The 21,142-nt window shown below is 36.0% G+C and overlaps 1 protein-coding gene across 4 annotated transcripts in view; it reads right to left on the bottom strand.

Moving 5' to 3' along the window:
* Positions 1–21,142, bottom strand: part of CDKL5 (cyclin dependent kinase like 5) — a 130,313-nt gene that overhangs the window by 12,134 nt on the left and 97,037 nt on the right. For all 4 annotated transcript variants that reach the window (XR_014589275.1, XM_083854576.1, XM_083854575.1 and 1 more), the window contains 5 exons: positions 17,957–18,117; positions 14,697–15,741; positions 11,222–11,327; positions 9,157–9,280; positions 1,668–1,770 (listed from right to left, as the gene is read on the bottom strand). Coding sequence is in view for 3 of the 4 variants with exons in the window: in XM_083854576.1 (XP_083710702.1) it covers positions 1,668–1,770; positions 9,157–9,280; positions 11,222–11,327; positions 14,697–15,741; positions 17,957–18,117 (1,539 nt within the window). In the remaining variant the exon portion in view is untranslated. The remainder of the gene's footprint in view (positions 1–1,667; positions 1,771–9,156; positions 9,281–11,221; positions 11,328–14,696; positions 15,742–17,956; positions 18,118–21,142) is intronic.

Here is a 21,142-nt window from a genome sequence, read left to right on the forward strand (position 1 = left end):
AAGGAGGTTTTTCCAACTCTGATTTGATTCAAAACTCAAGTTGATCTCACTAAGTTTCTAGCTGAGGGTGAAAGAGTTGTACTGTATTATTTCACTAATTTATTCATCTTTCTGTGAGATAGCAGTTCTAGTTACATTTTTTTCCTTCTCTATCTCTCCATTCCCCTCTGTCCCTCTTCTTAAAAGTGAGAAGAAACAGGAGTAAGGATTATATATATAAATCTGCCTTAGCTTGTAATCGGTGATGGTTTTGGTAGCTATAGATCAAGGATAAGTGATTTTGATTTAGGTGTTTTGTAAAATGCCAGATTTTGAGAGGCAACACAATCCAGTATGTATTTCTTTCACACAGTTTAATGTGGAGGTAATTAATACACCATCTATCAGCTCAGTTATTGGAGTGTTGTCTGCCACCATGTCTGGATGGCTGGAATCAGAGTACAGTACAAAAATGCAAATTACCCCCCCTTTTTTTTCCCCCTTGAAAATGCATCAGTGGAATCAATGGCCTTAGGTGTGTTACTCTTACATGGACATTTTGGTATCAAACAATCTCAGAGCTATAATTCAGACATTTAATTCAGTTGTTTAATACAAATGATCATATTTGAACTGCATCCAGGTATGAGGGTGAACAAGTTCAGAAGGAGATATAGATGCCACTGCTGTGAATTCCACCCAGCAGGAAGGTGAGGTGCATTTCTGAGTGCTAGCTAATGTACATATGCACATGTTCTACACAGTTCAAAGAAATTTAAAAAAAACCCAAATCAACAAAAAACCCCTAATAATCACTCCTCTCTCCCAATTTTCAACAGATCAGCCCTCCAGCAACATTCAGAGTCATATTACCTTACTCCTTGACAGTAAATATTTTCATTAAGTCACTCCCCTTTGCCAGGAGTAAGCATGATTTACTCAGTTTTGAGAATCTTCAAAACTCTAACTGCATTTACCCTTACAGGAACATTATAGTTTTAAATGTTTTACTCTTTCCAGAGCTGTCATTTTAAGAATGATATTATGTGTAAGTTACTTCAGTTCTTAGGGATATCTTTATTATAAAATTTTGTGAAATGTTAGTATACCAGTACTTTCTGATAAACAAAGTCCTTTCTCCCTCCCAAAAGCCATATGAAAATGTATGAGACACAAAAGACTTATATTGAATAACAAAAGCCACAATCCATTCCCTCAGCAAAACATAAAACACTTAAGAATGTTTAAGACACATCATCCTTTTTCCAGTCATGGAATGCAGCAAGAAGACAGGGGCTGTTCCTAAGACACTCTCATGAAAAAAACTGGAAAGAATTCTCATTTGTAATAATCTCATTTTCTCTGTATGGGTGCCTGAAAAAGAATTTGTTGCAACATCATCTTAAAACCTGTATCAAAACTGCCTCTCAAAGGGTCTGAATGCAAACAAAGGTGCACAGGACTAGTAAGTGAAGAAATATGTGAAAAGGCAGAAAAATCAACCCTCAGGGTTGATCAACAGGAGAAGAATTTGACTTTCATATAGTGAAGAGAGAAAATAAAAGAACAAGTGTATACACACACAGAGTCATAAATAATACAAAGGTACTGTACTAATCTAGCATACTAAAACGGTATAATTCAAAATGAATAAAAGAATTCTTCTATTAGAAATGCTGCATACTTACATTTTGAGATTTCTTCTTTTTCTTTTTTATTGCCCTGAAAAAACCTTGCTTTTCTTTCTCCTTGAGCTGTTCTGAATGACTGTTAAGGTTTTCAGGACTTTTCCTAAATACGAAATAAGGTATTGTAAGAGAAATTTTATTATGGTATTGCTTTGTAAATTCTGTGTAATACTGAGATCTGATGCCAAAGAATGCAAATTATTGATTAAAGTAAAAAGATACTTAATGTTTTAGCATTCATTGGTTCCAGGGTTACTACACAAATACCAGATAGACTTATTACAAGGGATAGGAAGCACACAGTGTTAGGGTAAAATGATTAGTTTAAACCAATGAATAGTTATTTAGGAAAAAGGAAAGCATGCATGTGTTCTTTTAAGCCAGAATTTAATACTCAAACCACAATATCACACACGAGGTCTTTAAGAGAAATAAAAAGCATATCTGAGAGAACATACAAATGGTGATGAGCTATAAAGCACAGGTCCACTTTATCCACTGCTTGCTGGAGAACCAGGAGTTGCAAAGTTGGCCAGAGAAAACCACTTTCAATTGCACTTCCTGACCCTTGCTGACATGATTCCAAATTTATCATCAGGGAAGCTGGGGATCTACTGTTGTCCATTTCAACTTAAAGCCTTCAGTTAGTTTGTTATGTGTGAGTAAAACAGTGCTGGCAAAAGGAGGTGACCCAAAAATGGAACAGGTGACTTGCCTGAAGACTGAATTTCTGCCTTTGAACTCTTAACTGACACGTCTGAAGCTGATAAATAACATGTTACTTTCAATATACACAGTAAACCACGCATGTGAAGTGCTTATAGAGGGTAAAAAGATGGTTTATAAGGACAGTGGTAAGACATAACTGAATGCAGTTCTAGTGCCCTTTAAAATAGCTTGAAAATTGAAAATGGTGCCGAAAAGCATCACAAATATTTTCAGAGATTTCCATCTCTTTGGTGTGTTTAAAAACACAGCCAAACAAGCCCAAATATTTAGTTTCCTTGATCATGATGCAGAACTACTTATCCAGAAAGAAATTACAGAATACTAGAAAAATCTTTAACAGGCAAAGACATAACAAGAACAAGTAGGTGGATGATGAAGCCTAAGAAGTCATATTAGAAATAAGGCACTGATTTTCACAATAACATCATTAACTGCCAGAACAAACTCCTTTGTGAAGTGGATTTCCTGTCTTTGACATTTCAAATCAGGACCTAACACTTATCTGGGAGAAACACAGCCAACAGGCCTGCCCCTGGGCCTGGATCCCAGAGGATGGACAAATTTAATAGCAACTAACATACAGAAAGTCATACTGGGTCATTTAATAGTCCGTTTTCCCGCTTAAATTGCAGGAAAACAAAAAAGAAATTATTCCATTGTCTTGATGGAAAACCTAAAAAAAAGCCACTGTTTTAAGGGCTCTGTATGACAAACAGGAGCAGCTTTTCTTGGAGCGACTGTAATGTAGCAACATTTAACTGTCTAATATAGTTGTCGCTGGCTTCTAATTCTGGCTTTAAATGCTATGCTATCAGCTGGTGATTCAGCTGCTACTACATGCCAAGCTGACTTTTTTTTGCTAAATAAATGTGAAAAACATAATTGGGGTAGAAATCACTGGAGTCATCCTCCTTATTGATAAAACCATCTTCACTCTGGTAGGCGGTATCAGTTCCTCAATTTCTACACAAAACCACCTTGAGCTTGAAATGTTACCTGGCTCTAAGTACAAATGCATGCAGTGTTTAAATCCTGTAATAGAGTGCAACTGTTCATTAAGAGAATGGTCTTAGCAGAAAGATCCATAGGCAGGAAGTATGGCAGAAATTTTCCTAATTTTGATTTCTGGGAACTTATATCTAGATGCAGAAAACACATTCAGGTGCATGACAATATAAATTTAATGTGGACATTAAAACACTACTATAGGGAAAAAAACCTCTAGTTTACCGTAATTATTATGTTTACAACACATGTTTTAAATATACTGGATTGCTAAAGATTGCTCTTGCTGTCATGTCCCTGTATTTGGTACTACTGTAAGTAATGTGACAGGTGTAAAGCATTCTTACACAAGTCACTTAAAGCACCAGGGAGAAAGCCAAAGAGTAAAAACTGCTGACAGCTTTAGATTCAGTGAACTCAGGAGCCTGACTTGACAGAGACAGAACACCTGCTGAATTATTTACTAAACGATTTGTACTTGATTTGTTAGAAAAGTTGGAGGAAAGCATATACCCCAAGTATCCTGCTTGTAGTCAGAGAGTCATGTAAATGGGGCTGAGAATCTTCTGAGCCTTTCCCCAAAAGAGCTCCTGTGCATCCACATCTGCAAGCATATCCCAAACCACAGCCCCAGTGCAAATTACCAACCCAATGATGGTTGCCCACAGAGGAACCAGTGTCAGATCATAAGCAAGACCCCACTGTCCTTTAAATTTTTTCAATGTCTTGCTATAGCTTTTCTATTACAAAGTCTATTCCAAAATGGAGATGCTATATTTTAAAAGGTGAAGTTAATCTTCAGAGTGAAGCTTGGAACAATTTTTGCCATACTTTTAGAAAGAGATTCACTCAAGTGTGATTCTTTTCTTTGGCCCAGTGAACCTGGATGAGAAAACTGCTCTCCGCAGCAGTTGAGCAGAGAGGAGAGAAATTAAATTCTGCACCATGATTTCCTCTTTATGGCTGCAGTGGCCAGAGAGAATTGGAAAATAAGGGGCTGAGAACTGCTCATTTTCAATTGCTGCTTACCCAAAAGCCAGTGGTTTTATACTGAATAGTTTATGTCATTAACTCCTATGACTCATATTGCAGTACAGTTGTCTGAAAAAGCATTGACCTTGAAAAGCAACTGCTTCAAAACACATGCTCATTATGTGAAGAGAGTGAACATATATAGCATTATAGCAGGAAGCTTCAACACCAGGATTTTGTACTGAGTAAAAATAGAGCAGAACATTTTGATCGATGATGAAACACTGGGATATTTTAGGCATCCCAAAAGATGATTTTCAGATAATGGACAGTACAGGAAAAAATAGGATTATCAAAAAAATCTGTATGGTAGAATCACACAACATGAAACTCTTACAAACATACTGCAAGTATTTTGGTATTTTGCAGAAAGCTTCAGCTCTTGAAAGCAAACAGTTCCACCAGAATCTTTTATGTGCTGTCTGTTTTAGTAGCAAGTAAGAGTAGTCCCAGAGAAAAGCCCCCACTCAGAGAGCTCATTCTTACGCAGAAACCAAAGGCAAAATTTGTTGTGCTTTGTTATTTTATCTCTGTGCATCTTTTGTATGCTTAGGACATATAATGTAGAACACATTGGTTATTCTGGTCTGAAACACTTGGAATACAAACAGAAATTCTGTGATTATCACTCTTATTTATTGGCCCTAGTAGGAAAGATATCCAGCTTCATGCAGGTGCAATGAGGTGTAGCAGCAAACATGCATGTGGCAAGCAAGCTGATGTGCTTTCACATTAACTAAAAAGGAAAAATAGGAAGCATGTTGCATTCATGCTGCCATAGAGAGATTCATATTGCAGACAGCTCTTTTTGGGAGGCAATTCCTCATGCTTGTTTTAGTTATTCTTCAGCAATCCTAATCTCAGCAGGCAGCCTGGCTTGGAAACCCTCTACTATTCCCTTTACTGATCCAATCACAATTACATGAGTAAGGTTTTTTTTGCCTAATGAAGGAGTTACTGAAATAGCTGAACTTTTCTTTAGAAGATAAATGACAAACGCTAATTCTTCAAGTTAGCTTTTAGTTTTGCTCAAAGTAAGACCCTTAAGGGGCAGTTACACAGTTACCATTCAGCAAAGGTAAGAAAATGTCAGAAATTAATGAAACTATTCAAATAGATAGTTCAAGATAAAAAATCTCAATCCCACAAGCTGAAGCCCACAGTAAAACTTCATGTCTAAAAGTCTGGCATTGAAAGTTTAAAAATCAAAAGATCAAATCTGAACTCTGTTTGCAGCTGCAATTTTTTTTATTTTTCATGTGGAAAATAAGTATTTATTAATTGGAATAAACCCCAGATCTATTATCTGATTTACAGAATACCATTCAGAATTTGCATTTTCTTTATTTTTTAAAAAAAAATTCTATTAAAGAATTGGAAATAGTATTTATAATGCAGCAACAGTCATGCTGCAACACAGAGCTGAACATGCTCTAAACTAACTTGCTCAGATGCTGGTAACCTTTTACTTTCAGGAATAGTAAGTGTAACTATAATGTTACACTGATACTGACACAGCAGTATGAAAGTCAGTCATGTTCTGTTTACAAAATACTGTTTTGTTCTGGAACCTTGAAACTGAATAGTGGATGAAGTTTTAAGCCTTTTACTCTCGTAAGAGTGAGATGATTTTTTTGTTGTTGTTCTTTTTTGAATGGCAGAGATTTTGTGTGTGTTTAAATATATATATTATACATATAAAAATAGTAATATTATACATATAGTTCCTCTTTTTTATTATTTTTGCAGAAATGTATGACATATGCTAGAGAAGAAATGACAAGCTGCTGGTCATTGCACGACTACATTTGTATGGACATAAAAGGTCTAAACAAAAATGCTTTCCAGAAGCCCCCAAATACCTTGTAAGCAGTCAATGCAATATGATGTGAGATACACTACTGCAGGTTGGAATTGATTCTAAAGAAATATTTAGAACTATGACAGTGGTAAAGATAACTCAGGCCAATGTTCTGGCACACTGGCAGAATACAATTATCTTGCCTATACCTACTGATTTTGCCCAGCTCAGGACAAAGTTTGTATGAGTAAAACAAATAAAACATCTGTTCTTATATCAACAAGAAAAAATTGAGTAAGTTCAAGGTCATTTACAGGATATTAAAATAGAGCAAAGAAAAGATTTTCTAGAAGGATAAAAAATTTCCCTTTTTTCAAATCAAGTTGTTTGAAGTTCAGAAATGGTCTAGTAATTTAAGAGTAAAATCTGATGACAAAAGTCAAGTTTATAACATCTTTATTTTAAAAGGAAGGACAGTGGGCACAGAGCAAAAAAATGCACACAAAGACAAGGGAACATCTGTGACAATTCAGTCTAGCAAACATTCACAGAATCTTTGACAGAAGAAAGGCAACACAGAGCAATAGTATGAGAAGCAATATTTTACAGCAGTGGCAAGTCCAGGTGGAATACATGTCACTCATAATTCGAGATGAATTGTCATGTACCAGTTAGGTATGTCAGTCAAACACCAAATATTTACTTCATCATAAAATTGATGTAAGCAGAATCATTTTGCATTAGAGCTTTCAACATTTTCATAAGCATTTACACAACTTCTATACAGAAAATTAAGTAGAGGAACACAGACTCTTCACCACTCAAGAATCTGATTAAGCTGCATTTATGGCACAGAACAATTTTGCAACAACATTAGACCATTGCCAAGACAACTTGAACAGAGTTAGCATGTAGAGCTGGGCAGGAAACATTTTGGGAAAATAGGGAGCAGGAAAAGAAAAGAGAAAGATAAGCATATGCCAAAATAGCAGCAACTTGGTGTTGCAGGTACTGCTATTTCTTCCATTTCCTAAGAAGAAATGCTTGTTCTTCTGTGGGTTCTTCTCTCAAAGGAGCTGTTCCACTTTGTGAAAATATTTGAGTAATTTGGAACAAGGACTTAAAACTAACTGTCTCAAAGTTAACAAAGGGCCTTTTTCACAAGTCCACATTCAGCACCTCTGTAGTCATTTCACTGTTTTAAGAGGATGAAACAGCTTCAAGAGAATGTATTAAGGGAACCAGACAATGTACTCCAGAAGAACCTCTAACTTCTGGTCAAGGGCATTCACCTGTTAGATCTAAGATCTTGGTTCAAGCCTCTGGTTTAAATAACAAAGACCCTGCACTCAAGTTCCTTGCATTCTAAAAAATAATGCTGCCTCCAAAATATTTGTTATTTTGAGAGTATCTCTGGTTTTGACTGGCAATTCCATCCTGGAGCTGAAGAATCTTCAAAATAAAAGGTTAGTGGGTATCAGCCAGTTCCTTTGAAAAGTTCTGGTTTTGGTTATTTGGCATTATAAACAAAAAAAAAAAAAGTACTTCATTAAAAAAAATTCCCAACCAGCTCTAATAACATATGCTATTTTTTTTCGGTTCAAAGTTAAAATTACATTACATGTTTCTTTGCAGTCAAGACAATATCTTGCTGAATGATATATAAAGCAAAACAAGATTCCAGTTGTCTTATGTTATAGGCAAGATAGAAAGATCCAGATATGAAGGACAATGTAAAATGATAAAAGGGTTGAACAGTAGGAATAAATACCTTCTTTAGCCACATAAGTCACAACATAAGAACCACCTTTTTACATAAATGACCGGTTTCCTCAGCTAACTTCCAGAAAATGGATGTAGGTGGAGCTACTGAAGGACAGGAAGCAGACTCTAGTGAAGCAGAGCAGGTGAGAAGGGTTCTGGAGTAAACATCTTCTATTACTGACATAGGTATGAAACCTGAACAAAAGCTGAAATAGCAACTGTCCACCACCCACCACCCCCTTTCTCTTTTAAGCACATAATTCACTGGTTATTTGTGTGAAAACACATTAAGTCAACAAACCACTGAAATAGTTTAGAGAGCATGACTTCATGGCCCTTTTAGAGAGAAGTGTTTCAGTGAGTGCTACAAAGCATAGCTAAACCATGCAAATGTATGCAGTCCATTCCTCCCACCAATTCTGTGAAGCTCCATTTGCTTATTTTTATTCAATATGCTTTATTGTGATTTAACAAAGTATAAGATTAAGAGTATTTTAAAACCAAACAGCTCTCAAAGAAACAAAATTAAGGTATTTACCTTTAAATCCTGCAAAGCTACGTATATGCTGTCATTTTATTAGCATAATTAAGGTGCTCTATGTTATATAATGGAGCCATGTGATGCTTTTAATCTTTTAAAATCAATATACACCATTAAGATGTTGCTTAGTCCATTTTCCCACAGAATGTATTAATTTCCTTCCGTGTGTAAACAAAGAGAGCAGCGGTCCCCATGGTAGGGTGAAAATATTCTTCCTTAATATAGTATTACTTTATATATGAAAACATGCATTTTGATATTTTTTCCACTTGTCTAACAATTCATGCTTCTGGAATCCACAAATTTCTATACATACTACACACACGAGCACTTTGTACTATCATCAGTTAAAGATTAATAGCGGGGAAAAAATTGTGAAAGACTGGACAAAAGTATATAAACTTTAATGCATTCATGTTATGGGTGCAATGAAGGATTTCTTGCTGCTCAGAAGGGGACAGAAAACATGCCATGCTATGCCAGTACAGCTGGAGGAAGCAACTAAGCACATGGACAATTGCAAATCTCCAGAAAAGCGTGAGGTTTTTTTCCTCCTGTTAAAACTGCTTTTGTTTTTTCCTGCCATTCTCTACTCATGCGTGCAAATTACAACTCACCAGGTATCAAAGGTGGTTTGTCTCTTGGGATGGTTTGTCACCGTGGTGCTGTCTGCTGGTAAAACCGAGGCTCGGTTTGACACGTTGTTTTCTATGTAGGTACTCTCTGGACGCGGAGATGGAACTGAACAGAGAAACAGCAAACAATGTACACAGAAGCTGACTTTTGTGATCCTTCCAGGGTAATACTGGTTGTAAAATGAGACCATCAGAACTTGGGTAAATTGTTATTAGATTTAAAAACACTTGTATTGATAGGGAGCTCTAAGCGTGATTGATATTTAAAAACAGGAAAGAGAATAAGAGGTTAGGATACTGTTACTGAAGACATGAAATACTATAGTTTACACTTTGTCTTTACTTTAGACCTTAAAAAAAGTAGTACCTATCTTGGAAAAAAAAATTGATTTTTAATGTAACTAAGAGATAATGGACTAAAAATTAAAACATCAAAATCAGAAACTATGTATTTTTCAAACAGACATACTGTGGTTTTGAAAATACACAACTATATAGAGATCTAAAACATATATTCATTAGAATTATGCATATCACTAGAAATACCTTCACTGGATTAAAAATTGACCAGACACTAGTTGGAACATTAATGCATCATCACATTACACAATCAATCAAAACAGCATCTTTAAGTTTTTGTTCAAGCTGTAGCACAAAAGTATATGCTAATAAATACCGTTCTACTACAAAGGTTAAACGTTATATAAATAAGGATTTACCTTTTTCACAGTAACTTGCATATACTATTATCACCAGTTTTGCATATACACTATTATCAATATATTCTTTTAAATATAATATCATCTTCCCAAAGCAATGATTAAGTCGATATAAAATATACTTGTTTGATAGATAAAGCTGAAGAGGAAAAACCCTCCTGTTTATAATATGGAATTTAATAAATCCCACACCTACAGTTTCTTTAGCATGTGACTTACGGGGAGTCATTCTTTGGAACTTTTGTTTCACTATGTATAAAAACAAAGGGTAATCCACGTCCAGTTTTTAGGAGCTTTTAGGGATTAATGAAAGCAATTCAGGACAGAGAATTCTTAAGGATCTTCTGTTGCATTTGCAACAAAAACGCTCAAAGTGCCACTCAAAACAGTACAAGCTTTAATTCTGCTCCCAGGTTTTAATATTGCAGTGGGACACTTGCAAGGATTGTCAGATTTTAACGTGTCTAAATCAGGTCATCAGCCAACCCATCAACCTGAAGAGGATCAGGGAGAGATTAGTGACTCTACTTAAGGTTATTAGCTGACTCATAATCGAATTTCAGCTGATTGGGACTTCTTAACATTCAGGGGAGCCCCACAAGCTTGCTAACACTTGCAGGACAGTAATTAGCCTCTTACCATCTTTTTCAAAACAATTATCCAGGTTTAGCCATGAAGCAGCTGCTCAGAAATCACCATAATAGAACAGTATCTCTTTGTGTGTGTCCATAAACAGACCTGTTTTATTATTTATTCTGAACTGGAATTATGTAAGTGTGCTCTTGCTTGTAGGAAACCCTGATCTTTAGTACATTTTAATGAAAGAAATGCCACAGGTTTCAAGCCATGAAAAGCCAGCATTACACTTCCACAGTACCTGAAACAGATCAGTATGTCCATGTGCTACAACTGCATAGGTGTAAACAGAGTCTTTATAAGAATTTAATACAAAAATTAAAAACATAATTAAATTTATAATCAATTAAATAATAAAATAGAAATTAAAATAAAACTGCTTACTTTGGTTATATTAGTTCATTTTCTTCATTTTGCCCTGATAAATTATATTCTGCTGTACAAGGTTCTGCAGTGGATATACTTTCCAATTAAAATGAGCTATCATTTACAAACAAACAATGCAGTACCAATGCAGTTCCTGCAAACAACCTAGCAGGTAAACTCACCCTGTGAAAGCTGAGAAAAAATTCTTTTTCCAACAGATTTTTGTAGTTGCTCATGTTAATTCTCTGTATCAATTTCTACTACTTAATTCACATTCCATGCTAAAATTCTTGATTAAATTTGAAGGATACAAATCATGAAATTACCTCTGTAAAAGCTGCCAACTCTTCTCGGAACAGGGTCATTATACAGAATTCTATTCTCCTTAGTAGATGCTCCATCTTCTGTGTGTGGATCATGATATGCTCCACCCTATGCAAAAGAACAATAAACTATTTAAAATGAAAGACTATAAACCAATTTGCAATTTTTAACCAACATACACATAAGCAAAACTTCAAAATTCACCAAACAATTCTCCTTTCATATTATTATTAACTGCAAATATCAAATCACAGACTACGTAATCAATAATTATTTGGTTTTGCTGCTTCCTTGCTTCCTTCCAGAATGACAAAAATTACATTAACAAAATTTTGCCTCTAAGTTGTAATTTTAAAGACATGAATCTGATTCAGACCCTCAGATTTTTCAACCTAAATGAAATGCAACTGTAACATATCTGGAGGAATCTTTCACTAGGGGCTTGTTAAATTAATTTCTGATGGAATCTGGTCACTCTGCTACTGGCGAACTTTAAAAAGCAGACAGGAATGCACCTAATTTGTGATAATTGCAACACCAAAATACCATAATCTCTTATCTCTTAATATCATTACCTAGAGGTACCAACAGTCACAAAATCTACTGTATGCAAAATAACAGAAAGTCTCTGAACTAAGAATTCCACAGACAACGTACTTTAGTCAGACAGGACAGCAAAAAGCATATCAATACCTCTAATTTATTCTATTTTCCTGAAAACAGCACTTCCTGGAAGTACTTCAAGTAAAGTTTAGGTGAGCCCTTAGAAACATCCTTATGCACATCAGTTACCACCTAATTTGACTTAACTCTGCTCTTAAATGAATCAGAAGCTACAATTTTTTCCCTCAGTATGGACTGACCACATGAAATTTAATGCTCTCTTCAAGACCCCAAAGGAAACTACTGAAACCTCTGTACAAACTAAAATCTAGAATGTCCAAGAAGGACAAAGGTTAAAAACCAAAGTACCAAAAAAACTTAAAGAAAATTAAAAACTAGGATTTCACTTCACTGCACAAGTGATTTGCAAAACCTGCTTTGCTTTTTGTGGATGAAGATCTGGTCTCACTGTCACAGTGAAAACAAACCTTGATACCAAGACCTGCAGCTAAAACAATGCTTCAAATCCCAATTGGATTTTTCTAAAATTTACCAGAGGCTGAAGCATTTGATTAAATTACTACCTGTATTAGGTAATTCCTATTTATCAGCAGTTAAATTTCAAACATGAGACAGGTAACAGCAACTTGTATTTGATTTTCTTCTGCTTAACCCTTTCTGTGTACATTTGATTTATATGTAAAAAACCCCACCAAGACCCTTAAAACAAAACTGTTGTGTTGAGACTTGAAAAGTCCTAAGACTGGATGAGAGTTTTTTTCTTGATTTTTTTTTAAATAAGACTTAAATCTTGGCAAACAAAGAATGTTTTTCTTTAAACAGACTTGGTAGAGCTAAAAAGAAAATCAATGAGAAACTAGAAACATGGAAGTGAGGAAACTTCACAAAATACGAGCAGAGAAAAAAACAGTATAAAACCAGAAAAGAATCTATGAGAACACATATTATTTATGAGTTTTTTAGTTCACTAATTGTGAGGGGAGTGAAATTTTCTGATTCCTAATGCATAATGTAGAAAAGGGGAGGAAAAATGAAGATAGGAAAGAGCCAAAGAATGATTTCTTTGTGAAAATGCCTTTATGAGGCATAGGAAGATTGACAATTTGATTTTGATTTGTTACTGAAAACAGTATACACAAATAAAAACAGCTTTGAGAATTCACAGATTTTGCATCCATTTCAGAAATGTCATTTTCCTTTCACACTTCTAATGGTTGAAATACAGATTTAAAAGCACTAAGTGAAGGCTGAAGTCATAAAAATACTGACCATAAGAGATAAAGGCAAGTTCTTTATCTTAAATGAACAGACTTTCCAAAGCAAATGAAAATGAACATAAGCATTACAATACACATTGATTTTGCTAATTAAAACAAAAATCTGTCAACCAATTTTCAAAGACAAAGAATAATCCAATAAAAACAACTGGCCTCTAAATAGTAGGAAATAGAATTAAAATTACTTCAAATTACTATCTGCTGCACAATGCAGGAAATGAACTGAGGAATATAAGGTAGTGTGACCTTGTATTATCAAAAACTGAAATGCTGATATTACTGCCCTTCCAAATAATATCCTGAAGAATAAGTAACATTTAATTTGACAGAAATGAGAGACAGAAAAATAACTACACAGGAAAAAGCTGGTTTTGAAATGGAGCTGCTGTAATCCCTTCTAGGTAGCTTTTTAAAAATTATTATTCCATTGCACTTCTATTTTGATATTTTCTCATGTTTGACTACACAATCTTGGTTGGAAGAGATGTGCTACAAAGGAAAAAAACACAATTTGTCTTTTTTTCTCCACTGGACTGTGGAGACAACCACTACCTAAAACTCTTCTTTTTATGGTACTTGTAGACCCCCTACAGCTACACAATTAGGTCAGCTACACAATTCTTAGATGAATTACTAAATAGGCAGAGTATTCAGTTTCTCAGAGTAAACCACAATCTTTGGACCTTAAATATTATTTGCAACTCTTTGACTTTCTTCAATTTGTCAGCAAATCTGAACTACATGTTCTCTCCTTAGAAGTCAGTTTATCGCAGGTATAGGCATAGAGAAATGAACACTAATTTTTGTATTTGTCTCTGAACCATTTTGTTAATAGAGGAATTTAAAGCTCTGAGGACAAATACAGTCACCTTTACAGATCTGATGTGTAAAACATGAGATAATTCAGAAGTGCTGTGTAACAAATGTGAATTAACACCAGAATCAGCCCATCCTCCACTCTTTAATTAATGCTCACAGAAAAACACAACCAGGTATCCACTGACAGTAACCACTGTGAGGAGTCAATTTACCAGTGGCTACTACATCATGAAATCTCTAGATTACCCCAGTTAATTATCATACCAATCTAAAGAAATATTGCAAGCTTTGATATTTCTCTAGTAAATTAAGGTATTTCAGCAATAATGTCCTGCTATATATGAATGAAACACTGGCTTAAAAAATTAACATCAGCATTCAAAACAGAAATACATATAGGAAAAGCTAAATAAAAACACAAATGAGAAAGATAATTAAGCAACATGACACAATAAAAATCAGACCACGTAACCAAGGGCTAAAAACAACTAATGAAATTTTAACTTCAGAGACAGTTTTTCCATTTTCACATTTTAGTACTTTAAGACAATGGTATTCATAGTCCATTTTTCAAAAGTACCTTGAAATATTTAGCCCTTCTGAAAAAAAGCCCCTAAAAAATCCCCATGCCTTACAAGACAAATAAATTAATAACTGCAAAGAAACAAACAGAAGACAGAAAGCAGGCCACTGCCCCCACACTGAGTTAAAAAGAGGAAGGTAAACCTTCAAGTAAGAGGCAATATTTTGGACTAACCCTATTAGAATCATCCGTACAGTCTTCTCGTGATGAGCCAACAGACCTGGTGAGTGACTTATGCTGCACCTGTGGAGATAACAGTTGCAGGCTGTTTGCTCTGGCTGCCATCCCTTGCCCTACGCTTAAGCCACCCTCTGAGCCCTTTGACCTCACTCTGTCCCGGCTCACATACATAGAGTGTCTATGAGGGCGCTGCTGTGAAGAAAAAGGACTGGTATAACCTAGACCATAGGAAAAAGATTCATGTGGAGCAGACAGAGAGTGGGAATGGCTTCCATCCATGTGATCTGGCAGTTTTAACTCCTCCATTGTTTTGGAGTGCCTTGTTGGTGGTCTTCGGGTGTCCAGGGTACCATCGCTGCGGTTATTCCTGGTGGATGGGCTGAGCATAGTTCTGTTATCACTGTGCCGGGGAGCGCTCGGACTGGTAGGAGAGTTCAAGTCCATACAGCTGGATGGAAAATACCTACTGGTGTTCGGTTCTGCAGCTTGGGCCCTGGCCTCAGAAAGGTTGCCCACGGATTTTGAGTCTGTCAGAACTCCATGGCTCTTGGACTTTGTTCGATAGGAGGGACTCTTGGATGACTGTGGGATGGTGTCGATGTAGCTGTGGCGACTGTGCTTGTCGCCGGGCTGCAGCGTCCCGGTTTTGCTTTGAGAAGTTTCCATAAAGGAGTGTCGATTCTGCTGGGATCTGGTGTTAGATTTCAGGTACTTTGTGCCTGAGCCATCAGAACTTTTGGTGTCCACGTTAAAATCAAATTCTGTTTTTCCCTTTGGTTCCTTTGGGCTGAGAAGATGCGGCATGTTATTATTGGCTATATCCTTGTTGCCAGATCCAGGTGTGTTGCTTGGTTTTTTTGCATGCATTGGACTAGGTGCAGGTGCAGGTCCAGGTCCAGGTCCAGGAAGGTTTCCATTTAAAAAGCTTTCATTTGCTGGAAGCCCTTCTTCTCTTGGCCCGCCAGCCCCTAGTGTCTGCAAATCCTTGCTGTTTGATCTGTGGTGTGACTGCAAAGCAGAACTTTTGCTGGCTTGATTTCTATATTAAAATGCATAAAGAAGCATTAGTATACCAGATTACTTATTCATGTATTAATAACTTCAAAAAAGTACACCCATTTCAGTTGCCATTTAAAACCACAAAATTTAACTGCAGTAAGATCAAATATTGCCAATTGAGGTACCAGAAGCTTCACTAAAATAACAGATTTGCAAGCATTGTTATTTCTGGTTATAATCTGATGGAAAACTCTGCTTTGGTTAATGATTTTGCTGACAAAAATCCTAACGATATAAAATCTAATCATAGAAATTCCAACATATATTTGCACATTTATGTATGTATGTGTGTACTTTGTGAGTAAATTAGCTGCATATCAATTGAAAAAATCTTAAATACACCTGGCATATCAAAGGAACATAGAACAATCAAATATGTCAGCACTGTCAAAAAAACCCTGATACAATCAATGCTCCAGGCTATCTAGTTTATTCCTACTTTGGAGGAGGAGGGAGAGGAAAGGAGGGGAAAAGAGATTATTATTCAGATGGAGTGTGCCTGAGCAAGCCCTGTAACACCAAACCCAAAATCAGGTCTACCACAGGAAGACAGCTTTTGTGGAACTTGGCACTATCCCAGTTTTTGGTACATTAACTTATTCCAAGGCTGCACCTGAAAGGCTCTGCAACCAGACTGACTTGGCGCAGAGTTGTGTCCTTAACCTCTACTTCCTAGCTCTTCTGCTTTTGGGATTACAGGACTGAGACATGAGTTGGTCCTACAAACCCTGATCCTGACTTTTTGGAGCAGGATTTATTATCTCAGGTTTTCTGGCATTAAACCAGTTCTGCTTCTGGACTTAGGCTGGCTCTGCAAAGTAGCCAAGACTGAACAGTGCTGGAGCTGTGCTTGTTTGCCTTGATGGACCTAGGCAGGCTATAAGCAATTAACTTATTTCTGTAACAAGTCTATGATGTAACTCAGATATATCACTGAGGGTTGAAGTTAGAGCTTACTGTACCTTCGTTGATCTTTTTGTTAATTATAATTGGATAATGCTAGCCATTTTTATACCTAGGATGTTTGTATTAACCACGTCTACTGATCTCATCATCTATTTCATTACAGTTTCTAAAACTTAAGCAATTTTAATGCCAGTTTAAAATATTTTTCAGTTAACAGAAAGTATATTTTTTAAAAACTCAGATTCAAGGAACCTAGTATATTTACTAGGCAAGCCTTTTGGACAAGTTTCCAGGGGATGTAGGTTTTTCTTTCTGATGTCACATGTCTAATGGTAGAACTTCTACTCTAAGCATCTGTAAAGGTAGCTAAAACTTTCTGGCGTCTATCTTTGAAAAAGTATAGATTGTGAATGTCATCATCCCAGGTCTTAAAATAGAGGAGCAATTTTTTGAATGTCACAAAATAAACTCAAGAAAAACATGCCTAGGATTAAAAGCCTGCATATAGAATATTAAAATATTCTGCTTAGTTCAGAGGGTGACCTTTAGGAATTAATTTATCAGAGCAATAACATGAAGCTTTTTGTACTAAAATGTTTTATCCACCAGTAAACCTGATTCATTGAGGCATTAAGTGGCTTCTCTCAAGCTAGGTGGGTCCAGCAAGGGAGTTACTGAACAAACTTTGAGTCTGAATCTGAGGTCAAATAGACTAGACCCAACCCACAACTGCAACTGCAGACAAAATTCTGTTCATCTCCAATCTGGAACGTGATCAACGCGCACAATTTTCAGGATATTTAGTTGCTAAGAATCTGTGTGAACTTTTAAGCTTTTTTAAATATCAAAATCTTGGACAGATTTGTACACATACAGCAATGGGAGCATTCCAAAGAAAAGAGCATTCCTTTGGAATCTTGGGCATCTTCCAAGCCACAAAATTCCTATTGTTCAAGAAAAAGGCTAACATATTTTTTAAGGTGGATCAGTCAATTATTTTTCTTTGTCATATACAGAAATGGTTGTAACATTGTCTTCTTTTTCTGTTTTTTTAAGATGCATTCAGCCTGATGCAGAAAGTTAGCAAAAATTTCAGCTTGTGTAACTGTAAAAACTATGTCTGCTTCCTTTATTCAGTGAGACAACACAGAACAGCACACAACATGTCTCAGTGTGCCTACGCTGTCAAACAACCACCTCTCTAGTAGGTGATGCTGCATGTGAGCACCACAACAACTCACTCACTGGCAGAGCAAATGTCAGTGTAACAGTGACAAGACTACATTTACCTGTTAGATAAAGTGTTGCTGTCTGCATGGTAAGGTTTTCTCTTAGCTGACCGTGAAGGGGAACTTCCACAGCGATCCAAGAGTCTTTGGGTTTGAAACGAAGGGTGGTTCAAACATTGTTCTGTCAAATATCTATCTGCTGGATCTAACTTCAGTAAGTTCTTTAAAAAACAAATTCCAAAGTTTAAATGTTAATATATGTATTAACAAAAAAAACCCCCAAAAACTAAAACCAAACCAAACAAAAAAACCCCAACAACCCCCCCAAACCAACAAAACAAACAAACCCCCAAACAAACAAACAAACAAACAAACCCTCAAAAAACCCAACAAAATAAAGAAAATTATTGGGATAATTTTTTAATTTCCAGAGTTTCTGGGATTAGATGTCACTGCTAGAATAATTTCATGGTGCATTAAACTACACATGATACAAAACAAACATATATATATATGTTATATGTGTATAATGTTATGTACACATACATGATAGTATGTTTAAAATACAAAGATATCTAAAACTTTTAAAATATGTTTTTTATATATCTATATATATTTTAAATACATGTACTTTAAACTTATTTTTCAGGGTTTACCTTACAACCTTATATAGCCTATATTTTTTTTACCTTTTTTATATACCTTATATTTTTTTAATCAAAAATATTAAATTTACCAGTAATAAAATGCTACAATGAAACAGATTTTACAAACAAATAAAACAACTACATGGGAACATTCTTTTGTAAAAACAAACATTATTTTAAAGTCAGTATTTTTAAAAATACACAAATGTAAGAGTTCTGTTTTTAGCTTATAGCATTGAAAGGTTTCTTGCAGGAAAAGAGCAATGCAAAGCTTACATTAAAATTTTCAAGCATGCATGACTGTTAGCAAGGTTAAAAGTTTGAATGGCTATTAAGCAAAAAACCCACCTATTTCTTAAGGCTTGTATATGTTCAAGGAGAGAAGAAATCTATGTGTGTCTATGCACATGCCTATATACACACATACACATAGTGACTACTTTAACACCATATTCACCCACAAACTGGTTTTCCCTTCACAGGATTCCTGCACTTCAAGATGGAAAATGCTCAGGAAACAAAGCAAGTGGCAAACCAAACTCCTGTGCAGTTTGGTCATACAGTATGCTGCATCTTTCTTTCTCAAGTGACAAACTGTACTGAATGATTAACAACTTATTTCCCCCCCTTTTTTTCTGGTGCTCATCACTACAGTGGCTCAAAAGGCTGAACAAACATGAGAAGGCCACATGTGATTCCTACACTCCCCCTCAGAAGAGAGGATGTTCCAAGAAGAGTAACACTCCATATAATTGACTTCCTGGAACAAATCCAATGTCAGCATGGAACAAAAGGTTTATCCATTGACAATCTCTAAGTCAGGATTAGAAGGGAAAGCAACATTTGGTATGTTATGGTGGGAGTTTGTTACCAACAATGCACTGAAGAGCATGAAGGTGAGGAAGAGGAAAACTCTCTACAACAACTAAAAATTGTCTCCTGGTAACAGATCCTCATCCTCACAGCAGACTGCAGCTATACTAACATCCAGCCTGTGTACATGTTCCAGATTTCTAGACTCTGTTGATGGAATTTTCTTAGTGCAGCTGCTGGAGAGGCAAATTAGCCAAGGGGGGAACTTCAGTTTACTTGAGCTGCTGCTCAACAACAGTAAAGTACTGCTGAGAAATCTGATCAGAGAAGATACTCTGAGCTGTGGCAACCATGAGATGATTACAGTTAGGACTGAAAGAAGAGGTGGGAAGATAAACATCAGAGATAAGATTCAGGACTTCAGGAGAGCAAATTCCATTTTCTATAAGGAATTACTGAGCAGAATCTCCTGAAAAGTTACCATAAGAGGAAAGCTGTCCAGGACAGCCATTGATTTTTATGGAAAATTTATTATGAGTTCAGGAACAAAGCACCTTACTGTATAGGCCAAACTCTTTTGCATAGGTTCAGGTTGGCTGAACAGGGAGTTTCCTATTGGACAAAAATGCAAAACAGAAATGTGTAAGAGCCAGGGTGAAGGACAGGATACAAAGGTGGACTATAAAAGCAATGTATTAGCACAAAGGTTAGGCCACTTCAGAAGGCCAAAGTCCAGATAAGGCAAGTGAAGAATACCCAGGGTAAAAAGAAAGAGTTCTACAAGTATTCTATTTAGCAAACAGAAGATCAGAGGAAATGCATGTCTGGTGCTGAATGGCAGAGACAATTGAATGGCAGATGATATAAAAAAGAGAGCCTCAATGTCTTTTATTCCCAAGTCATAACATGCAAAACCAGTTCCCAACTCCCTAATGCTTGCAAACCAGCATGATTTGTGAAGGAAAGTGGAGGACTGGAGCAATAACAAAGCAACAAGGTCCAGTTGGTGCCTCTTCATTAATCTAGTTCAGAAATGCTCTCTAAATAGATATATATTAATAACTGCCTATTTCAGTTCACATAAATTGAAGCATGGGTTATTCAGTAATCTAGTAATCCAACCTCAGGTCCCTGGGAATGCAGATAATGAGGAACACAAGTGTGGACATGTGTCAGACTGTCCATTGTCTGCCAAAGAAACAGGCACACAACCAAGAATGTGCAGCATTTGCAACATGAAATTTAACCACAAGTCCCTTCTGTTCTCTCATTGTAGGCTTCTGCTCATTGCTTAACAAGGTTCCAATTCCTGAACTAAGAAATTCAGGTCAAACACAAAATATCCCCTTTACAGAATTCCTGACGTTTTTCATCTTGTAGGCAGAAACATGGATAGAAAAGATGAAAAGAATGAAATTAAGTGGAAACCGGTGTTTCCCTAAAACTCAAGTGCTTTATTTCACAACTTTGCAACTTTTATATCATATCAAAAGAACTTAAAATACACTGAGATATAACATAAAATCTAGGATAAAATGAAAATAAACCCTCCCCCAGTACATGTAACAATGGTCTTAAGACTGATCTTGAAGTGGATCTTGAGGTACAGCTAACTATGAAAAAAGTTTCTGTGCATTAGAACATAGAGAAGAAAGTATAATACCAAAAATAGCAATTGTATGCACTGGAGTATATCATGTGGCAGACTCCTTGAAACCAAGACAAAAGCCATGCTGACTCTCTTCATAAGACAAGGAGATCAAAGTGAATTGAACTGGCTGTATTG

The sequence above is a fragment of the Zosterops lateralis genome, assembly GCF_965231275.1.
Source record: "Zosterops lateralis genome assembly, chromosome: 2".
Taxonomy (NCBI): Eukaryota; Metazoa; Chordata; class Aves; order Passeriformes; family Zosteropidae; genus Zosterops; species Zosterops lateralis.